The sequence below is a fragment of the Micropterus dolomieu genome, linkage group LG08, assembly GCF_021292245.1.
Source record: "Micropterus dolomieu isolate WLL.071019.BEF.003 ecotype Adirondacks linkage group LG08, ASM2129224v1, whole genome shotgun sequence".
NCBI classification, from domain to species: domain Eukaryota; kingdom Metazoa; phylum Chordata; class Actinopteri; order Centrarchiformes; family Centrarchidae; genus Micropterus; species Micropterus dolomieu.
This window is the reverse complement of record NC_060157.1, coordinates 13,068,140-13,077,744: the sequence shown is the minus strand read 5'-3', so window position 1 is coordinate 13,077,744 and position 9,605 is coordinate 13,068,140. Positions and strand designations below refer to the sequence as shown.

At 41.2% G+C, this 9,605-nt stretch overlaps 1 protein-coding gene across 1 annotated transcript; it reads right to left on the bottom strand.

The window, feature by feature from the left end:
* Positions 1 to 3,165: 3,165 nt before the first annotated feature.
* Positions 3,166 to 9,382, bottom strand: LOC123974707 (cytosolic sulfotransferase 2-like). The gene is made up of 8 exons (XM_046055555.1): positions 9,030 to 9,382; positions 8,074 to 8,238; positions 7,832 to 7,960; positions 6,748 to 6,848; positions 6,529 to 6,655; positions 6,342 to 6,439; positions 3,743 to 3,917; positions 3,166 to 3,656 (listed from the first exon to the last, which is right to left on the bottom strand). The coding sequence occupies exons 2-8, from the start codon at positions 8,210 to 8,212 to the stop codon at positions 3,544 to 3,546; spliced, it is 882 nt and encodes a 293-aa protein (XP_045911511.1). The 5' UTR covers positions 8,213 to 8,238; positions 9,030 to 9,382; the 3' UTR covers positions 3,166 to 3,543.
* Positions 9,383 to 9,605: the final 223 nt, after the last annotated feature.

Here is a 9,605-nt window from a genome sequence, read left to right as displayed (position 1 = left end):
CCCCCGACGATTGAGACAAAAGACAACGATCAACACTGTTCCTGGAAAGCTGGGTAGGCCTCTATTCATTATTACAATCATTAAAAAGCAGAACAGCAGGGCTTTATTACGTTCCATTCAAAAGGAAGTTAGCTAGCGTTGGCTAACATTACATTAGCACAGTTAACAGTGCCTATCATGCCGTCACACGCGCTCTACTGGGACACTCTGATCACGTGATGGTCCATCTGATTCCTGCTTACAGGCAAAAACTAAAGCTCTGTAAACCTATAGTGAGGACATCAAAGAAGTGGACTAGTGAAGCTGTTGAGGACCTCCAGGCGTGTTTGGACTGCATTGACTGGGATGTTTTGAAGCACCCTGAAGCACTGTGCTGATCAGCTGTCTCCAGTGTTCACAGATATTTTTAACACCTCACTGGAGACATGCCATGTGCCAGCCTGCTTCCAAGCCTCCACCATCATCCCCGTCCCCAAGAAACCAAGGACCACTGAACTAAACTGCCCAAGACAATGATGGTGCACTTCTTCACCGCCTTCATTGAGTGCCTCCTCACCTCCTCCATCACCATCTGGTACGCTGCTGCCACTGCCAGGGACAAGGGCAGGCTGCAGCGCATCATTCGCTCTTCTTCTCTTCTGGACCTGTACGCCTCGGGCAGGAAAGATTGCAGCTGACTCCTCCCACCCCGGACACAAACTGTTTCAGACTCTCCCCTCTGGCAGGAGGCTGCGGTCCATCAGGACCAAAACACACACAAACAGTTTCTTCCCGTCTGCAACTAGCCTCATTAACAAGGCCCGGGTCCCCTACTGACACTCCCCCCTGCAAATGATACAAATGTCTCTGCACATGTAAATAATGTTTCGTCTCGTGTCGCGCAGACCTGGAACATCGCGCACATTTGTTGATTGTTGATCGTTGTTGTTGTATATTTTTATTTTGTCAGTTTATATATTTATATCACAATATTCTCTTCCGTTGCGTTACTTCTGCACGGCACAGACCCAGAATGCGTGTGTGTGTATATCTGCAACGTTGTTCTTCCATTCCATATTTATATATTTCTACATTTGTGTCAGTTGTATGTTTGTCTACGTGTAGCGCCTTATCACCACAGCAAATTCCTATTGTGTAAAACACTACTTGGCAATAAAGCTCCTTCTGATTAGGAACAATCAACAGCCGACATTTTTCTGGATTTATTTTAGACTGTAGTTATTACAAGTGCCCCAGGAACAGCGTTTCACCATATCTTAGAAAATTATAGCCAAAAAAGCTAGAAAATTACACTTTTTATTTTTTATTTTTTTACATTAGTCAATAGTAACCATCCATGAAAGTGTCGCACTTCAGCACTTCAGCACTTCAGCAGCACCTTAAATATAAAGGTGAGTGGTGTCCAGGAAACGGTTCCTGTCTGATCAGTCCTCGAACTCGAGTCCTAGAACTCCCGAAGGCCTTGTCCTGTCTGCTGCTGCTCCGCAGAGTACAACAGGAACACACCTGGACCCTCATCTTAGAGACCCCTTGGTCCCCGTTAACGTCTCTGTCTGTGTGTCCCATGCCCAGGACCAGTTCACCACCAGCATCCTGAGACACTGGACGTCCAATCACGACAACACAAAGGCCCAGGTGATCAAGAACAACAACCAGCCCCGCAAGAGACAGAGGTGAGGACAGACAGGACAGAGGTGAGGACGGTCTCCGTCCTCAGTCTTCACAGTTCGAGCAGTAAACTGTCTCTGCTCACCCTGGAACAGATCCTGGAGCTCATGGACCACCTGCCTGAACAACACAAAGAACAGCTGTCAGTACACACAGGCTTATTGATATTTAATGTGTCTTATTTGTGAAACCAGGAAGCAGCTTTGTGTCTTCATGCAGCAGGAACCTCCAGGTTTGAAAAGTGAATCCTCAAACCTGCATTCTCTCTAACAGCCAGCAGGGAGCGACCCCACTGGATCATATATGGTCTCAGTCGCTAGTTTCAAGTGTTCTTCAACACAGCATGATCATTTAGTAAATTATGGTCCCATTTAGAGGAGCACTCAGCTGGACAGGTAGGCTGGAATAAAATACAGCTGCTCGTTACTTTCTATAAAGTGAACAAAAAGACGTTCTTAAATTCACTGAAGTTTGTGTTCTAGGTCTTAAATAATTTTAAACGGGTAATTATTTTCTAACATCCATGTAACGCTACCTCTAATGCTCATTGAAATGCCCCCGCAGCGCTCAAGAATGTGTGTGGTGTTTTTTTTTTTTTTTTTTTTTTTCGTCCTCCCGTGGTGGTGTAGTTCTTTCTGTTGTTAGTCCAAATATAATTTGCTGTATTAGAACTACAAAGACTAACAGGCAGCTTATTGCCGCAAGGCTCTTTCGAATTTTACCACAGATATAAAATGGATTTATTCTTCAGCTATGGGGAAGTGCAACCTCATCAGTTCTTGGATGGGAAAACAGATCTTAAGGCTTAAAACTAGTCTCAATCAATGTATTTGAAGCCTACTGTCGCTGCTTAATGAATGAGCGCCACTATTAAGATTTCACACGATCGTTAATGATTTTCAGTTAGCTACAGTAACACTCAATTCATGGCTGTCTCCCTCTACTCGTTCTTCAACGGATAAGCGAATGTGAGGGGGGAGAGCGGCAGAAAGTGACGGTGCAAGTTAGCGGAGGATAAGATCAGCAGTACGTTGTCAGGTTACAGCTCTGTACTGTATATCTTGATAAATTAAAAAGAGGACGGTGTTGACCACGGAGGATCTGAGGTTCGTAACGTCAGAGCAAATAGGGATGCCAACTAACGTTAGTCCTTTTTAAGCTAATGAGATTATTCTTTTGGATTTTGTTGTACAAATGAAATGCTTGACTATTTATGTTAATTTCTACAAATGTATAAAGCAGTAAATAGAGACACAAAAGGCAAACATGAATAATCCTATCTGTAATGATTCTAAGGTCATGGTGTTTTCCTGCCATTATAAGGTGGTGAGGCTCAAAACTTGGTGCTGCGCAATGAATGTAAAATCATTGTGGAGAGCATAAAAACTATTTTCCCAGATCTAATGGTTATAATTCAATCCCAGTAGACTTATTTAGTTTCCATCAGTTTCCACAAATATTTTCAGTGTTCTGAACTTAATTGGGTCTACAGTGCAGTTGTTTCTCGCATGATTTTCTTTATTAGAGGAACAGTTGTAAGAGATGCAACTGAATCAAGGAGACTAGAAAGGGCAGTGTTTAAGTCACTGGTACAGTTTATGAATTTTACTTGTCGCTGTAGGGAAGCGAGCCAGGGCGACAGTGATCACAAATCAGTTCATGTTTAAACATACGCTAATATTATTTCCAAGAGATTGTTATTGATTACAGCTGTTATTCACAAGATTCAACAATGGATAAATATGAAAGTTGTCATTCAACGTCACAATGAAGACAATCTTGTCACACTAATAAGACACTATCTTTGATAATCAAATATAACATCTGACTCAGTATCATCAAATGAATCACAGTTCAGGACTCTTCATTAAGCCTTTAAACTTCAGTACGAAACTTCAGTGTAGGATTCTTCATCTTCTGCTTGTAGTCCTCCTCAAACTGTTCATCCTGGGCCACAGTGAAATGGTTCTTCCAGTCACCAACTTTCCCTGGAGAAGCAGAGAGAATTATTCAGGCGATTTAAAATCAATCAGCGATACATGGTTTCTTTGCCAGTGGACATTTTTCACTGTACCTTTTCTCATGAAAGGAGACACCTTGTGATTCATAAGTGGGACAGAGGAATAGTTTGTCATTTTGTTTGCTTTCATGTTGTCAAACGTCACTCCATTTGTGACTCTTTCCTTCTCCTCAGCTGAAGGAGACAAGCCAAGAAAGGAACAGAGGTGGTCTACCTCTCGTCCACAGTCCTGCAGAAAATGTAAGAATCTCAGTGTCAGCTTTGTGACAGATAAATTAAAGAAACATAGTATTATTAGGTGCGTTTGACTTCATGCGGCGCTGCATGCATTCTGGACTTTAAATAAGGCATGCTGGTTAGAAATTGTGTTCAAAACATCACCATTTAACATGACATTAAACCGGCGGCCGCAGTTGCTTTTCCCTGGCTGCACCAAGTTAGAATCACACCTTTTGCCTGGTCTCGCGACATTTTTCTGTACTACTTTTTTTTTTTGTGGTGCGCCTTTCGCCTAAAAACCGGAGACTGAGGGCTGATGAGATGAGTGTTTAATCATCGGTCCCTTTACAAAATGACACAGTAACATTTATCTCATATAGCCCCAATAACTGCTCCATGGGCACTATTATTATTATTATTAAAACATGAAACACAGCAGGTCAGTGCTGAATGATCTGATTGATATTACATTCTAATAATTTGTCTTCAGCAGCTGTTTGGTCTGTTTTGTCACAATTATAGCAGCTGAATTGATGTGATGCATTAACGGAACTCATAGTCCTATACACATAGGCTAAATCATCCACCCGCCCCCACCAACTAATGATTTTTATCAGATTTGGAGACCAGCACCTGCATGGACATTTCACTCCACCTCCACCGGTCCCTGTAGCTTTCCAGGCAATTTCTTTCTTGTGTGTTTATATTGATGAACTAGGAGTGTTTTTTTTTTAACGATTTACTTTGATTAGAGGCTGCTGTCAGTCATTTAAACGTTTCCATCCGTGTAGTAAAGTCACAGCAAATATCGTGGGACAAAACAAAAAAAACCTGCAGTAATAAACTTGACAGGACTGAGAAAACTGAATTAAACTTTCAGCTTCTATCCATGTTTAGACGCACAGAGCTCAGCATTGACCAGGAGGACGGCTGCTTTACTCCAAACAGTTTTACTGTATGAAACTGGACTGTGTGTGAGACCTTGTGGATGTGTAGAACACAGAACATAAATTAACATTAGGCTAGATTCTGACCGATCCTGTTGGCAGGTTGGAAGATATTTAATTAATTTATGTTGCTGTTGCTCCTGCGTAAATGCGCACATTGTCTCTGGAGAGGCGTTTCATCCTGCCGTGATTCAGTGTTCATTTTTACAATCCTGCTGCCCTTCCACACATCACATTCAACAGTAACAACATCAGTGATATCAAAGTGAAATGACATTAAGAAATACGGGTAGAACAACGCTTTGTGGGGCGCTACACAAACTATGATGGGCAGAAAGTTTGATCGTGCATTTCATTACTTTTAATAGGCTTAACTGTAACTTATGAGTACAACAAACACTGCAGAGTCCTGCTCTGGCCATGGGTTGGTCCAGCTGCATGCCACCCCTATTCTAAACGTCACAGCGGCTGAAAACACTTCCGCAAAGGCAACATCGGTGCATCCTCGCTTATGGCTCCTCCAGCAATTTGGGAAATGAGAAAGGCCCCTGGACTTCTGTCAAGTCTGGCTAGATGGCTTCCTGCTTTGGTTACTTTTGGCCATCCCATCAGACCCTGGCACTTTTCATCATTTATTTAATAAACTTAATGTTTGTTTTTGCAACTCCTTGACTCTCTTACTTATGTTGGGCCTCTTTTGTAAAGAGATTCATAACAATGGTTTACTCAAGGTCTACGGTATATTAAAGAATATTTTGACATTCTTGACAAGAGTTAAACAAATTTGATAGCATACTCATCTGTAAATATGAACAGTATATTTATATAAAAGAGTATAAATATGAAGCTTGAGCTAGGAGGCAGTTAGCTGAGCATAGACAGGAAACAAAGAAACAGCTACGGTATAAAGAATTTGCCTCTACTAGCACCTCCAAAGTTCACAAATTAACACATTATTACAGTTTGTTAAATTTGTACAAAACTAAAATGTATAAATGACACACAGCTGCCACGATGGCTGCTTTAGTTTGACTTTATTTGTATTGCTCATTCGGCCTGTCTGCTCACTTCATCCAAGCCCCTGCCTTTCTAAGCAACTTTTCATCCCACCATTCACAACCTCTCCACAAGATGTCAGTTTCCAGCCCTACCCTGTCCCCTGATTTTCACCTGCAACTCATTTTTCAGAATCATGAAGTGATGGATTGACTCCAGGATGAGGATTTTCCTTTGTTTCAGTCCTTATGCTATGCTAAGCTAAGCTAAACCTATTCTTACTCCCACCTTCACATTTACCATACAGACATGAGAGTGGTATAAATAATATCTAACACAAGTCAAACTGTTTTTTTTTTCCGTTATACATAGCATGTTTTTAAGGAACCAACATAGACACAGATACAAAACATTTCTCTCATTTAATAAAACGCACTGTAAACATATTTTCAAAGCTTCCTTGAAAACAACACAAACACTCCTTAGCTTACCTCAATCAGGTCTTCATAGAACATGTAGTGAAGGTTTGAATATGTCTGTTTCTTCTCCCACCAGCCGTTCACATGGTCATACCACGGCCCAAACACCGCTGAAGCCACAGAATAATATATGAGGGGACATTTGGGAGATGATATGACATTCTGCCACCTTCTTACATTAAAACTACTTTGAACTTACTCTTTCCCTCCATGAAATCCTGCAGAAACGTGCTCCAGTCACCTGGTTCTGGCTGGGCAATGTTCATGCGGCCAAAGTGGAAATAGGACACTGCACTGTCCTTTGCATTACGAGCCACATAGATTATCTATGCAAAGAGAAAACACTAAATTATAATCTATATGCATCATAATTAAATGGGGTTCATAACTCACATATTTCACAGACTAATGGCTTTACCCTGCTGTTCTGCTCCCAGAAGGACTTGGGCACAAACTGGACTGGTAGATGAGTTTTAATGAGCCGAGGAGTGGTGGGAAGTTGGTCTGCCAAGTCTTTACCTTTATGAAGAGCATCATTAGTGGGACAGAAAGACTTGTTAACATACCACAGAATAGCCTGAACTGTTGTACAGTACGTTGCTTGTGAGACATTTTACTTGGCATGAGTTGACACACTGATAAACCTGTTTTTAAAATAATAATGAATCAAATGTTATAGTGAAAACAACGTGACAGTGTGAAAGGGGTCTTACATAGTGGTGAACCTCGTGAGAGTTGCTCACCTTGACATTGCAGAGTGTTATAATGTTTGAGCTCATTGTTTAACTGTTTGGCTCATAACTGTTTTGTTTCACTCTCATAGCGTTTGTAACAGCTATTATCAGTGAAAAACATAAAACCTACTGTTCTACCTGCTCAGCCCCAGACAGCAGACAGACAAAGTTAGCAGCTAGCCGGTGATAGCATTTAACAGATGAAGAGCTAGATTTCCACCAAAGTTGATCGAGAACAAAAACAGAGCAAAATGAGAGTGAATACTGGATTGAATTCATCAGAGCCCTGTTTCAGCAACCAGGCTTAGCAAGTTTTCACTAATTCCACTTTCTGAAACAGCGCCCTGATGGCCAGAAACACGTCTTCAAATGAATGACAATGTTGCTTTATAACTGCCAGATGTGTAAATAAGCAACTGTTTAAACTTAAAAGCTGATATTTAAATGTTGTGTTCACAAAATGATTCTGCTGCCTTTAAGTGGCCAAAAAAACAATATCACCCTTTAAGTTGTTTTGGCAGACTTGACAGCTAACAGCTGCTGATTTACACATCCAGCAGCATCCTGTCACCCAAACTGATCTGAGGCAAATCTGTTTATCCTACAGAATCCTGTTTCAGGAGTTTGTACAGGGTCTGTAAAACAAATGGGTCACTGTGGTTATACACACACAACAAACATTATGAAGGGATTATGGAGGAAACAACCAGTGTTGTTTTTCGTTTGTTTGTTTACAGTGTAAAGATCTGATTAGACCCATGATTCAACCTGAGGATAGAAACGTTATGCTGAGCTCCAGAAACGGCACTCTGACTTCAATAGGAACGGACGCCTGGCGCTCTGGAGATGTCTGCCCAAAATACAGAAGATCCAGGATGTAAGAGACCCATGTGGTTCCTGAGATTAAAATACATGAATACCTTGTGTTCAGTGCAGGGCATTCATCAACATAAAAGTAAAAGTATAACTAAGATCAATGAGTTAAGTTCCATGCTCTTACATATCCCCACCTGCTTTAGGGTAAGTAGCTATAAGAATATCATCTGGTCTGGCTTTGAAGTTCTGTACGCTGTCCCAGTTGTCAGTGAAGTATTTGGTCATGGAGACTCCATGGAAGTCAAACAGTGTTGGACGAGGTGGCAGCTCCATCTTCGACAGTGACTTAGTCTAAAAATCTAAAATACCAATATGACATTTTGAATATTATAAACACACTAAAATAAATTAGTCAGTAACCATCTTGAATCCGTTAATTAAGCTTGCCTTGTTATGCGTTAGCCTGATGTATCTGATTTGTGTAGACCAATGGTCCGGCCGTTTTGTCATTTGCCATTTTCGACTTGAACATCACATCAAAATACGAAAAACAAGCTGTTATCAGTTTTTCGTGTTGCAGTCATAGACTGATGTTGCATTCACGTGCTCCTCGGATGGTCCCATGTCACGAGTTGGCTAAGTCATTCTTCCGACTACGGTGTGTTCATGAGCTTTATATGGAAACAATATTGAGGTTTTTGTAAAGCGTCTGGGACAGGATGATGGATTTATGTAGGCTATGTGATGTTGCTACCCAAGTAGGCTGAAACAGTTCGAAGTTTAGCGACTATGTCCCAGATTTGTTGCGCCACTGTTACATTCCCTAGCCCTACCAACGTTAACGTTACTCAAATAGGCTAATGCTCTGCCAGACTTTAGCAGTATTAAAAGTAAGTAAAAGTAAAGTAGCCTAACTAATCTAGCTCACTCTACAAAGGCAGCAAGTAACGGTAGCAACGTAGCTACCGTATTACAAATTACGCTACACGTGAGCAAAAACGTCATACGTAAATTAATAAAAAAGCATCTACTTTCTTGCGCCATGTTTTTGTGTAATACGACGTCAACTCGACAAGCCGGCGTGCACTAACATTTTCACACTTACCAAGTTGTTAATATTCATGTTCAAAGTAATCTAATGCACACTCACCTGCTGAAATTTGCCAAAACAGCGTTTGTATCTGGATCATGCACACTGAAGATGTCAGGTTGTTGTGTAATACTGCACTTCGACAACTTCCTTAAATGATGAAGGTGTGCGAGGACGGAATATTTCCCGTCACTGTTTGTGGGGACAATAAAAACATCTCCCAGCAGGAGAGTTTTAGAAATGTCGCTGAGGGTCTGAAAAAGGTGTAGGCAGCAGACCAAACCACTGTGAGGCATCTCAGGGAGGAGAACATAGACTAATCTTTCAGCGTATTGAACGAGAGTTGATCAAAATTATTGCTGGATATTGGTAGGGGCATGTACCTTCCCTACTATATTCTATACCATGAGGTCCACCCAGGTCCGCAACCTTGTATATACTGTTGGCATGTGTCACTTATCAGCTTTGAGTCTGACTGTGAGCACTCCATCAGGTCAGAGGTACAATATAGAATTATTTGTCACAGCAGGTTGTAAAGTTAAATGTAGTTTGTAACTCCCTGTTGCTACGTAGCAGACAATATACAGTACAAAAGCAATAATAAAAATGGTAGACAGAAATGAACTATTTGAACTA

Bases quoted from the DNA above. Each gene is read 5' to 3' on its own strand.
- LOC123974707 (XM_046055555.1), bottom strand. From the start codon at position 8,212: ATGGAGCTGCCACCTCGTCCAACACTGTTTGACTTCCATGGAGTCTCC. The intron at 6,440-6,528 runs GTAAGTTCAAAG...CTGTGGCTTCAG, and splicing joins GGATTTCATGGAGGGAAAGA to CGGTGTTTGGGCCGTGGTAT. The intron at 3,918-6,341 runs GTAAGCTAAGGA...CATTTTCTGCAG, and splicing joins TCTATGAAGACCTGATTGAG to GACTGTGGACGAGAGGTAGA.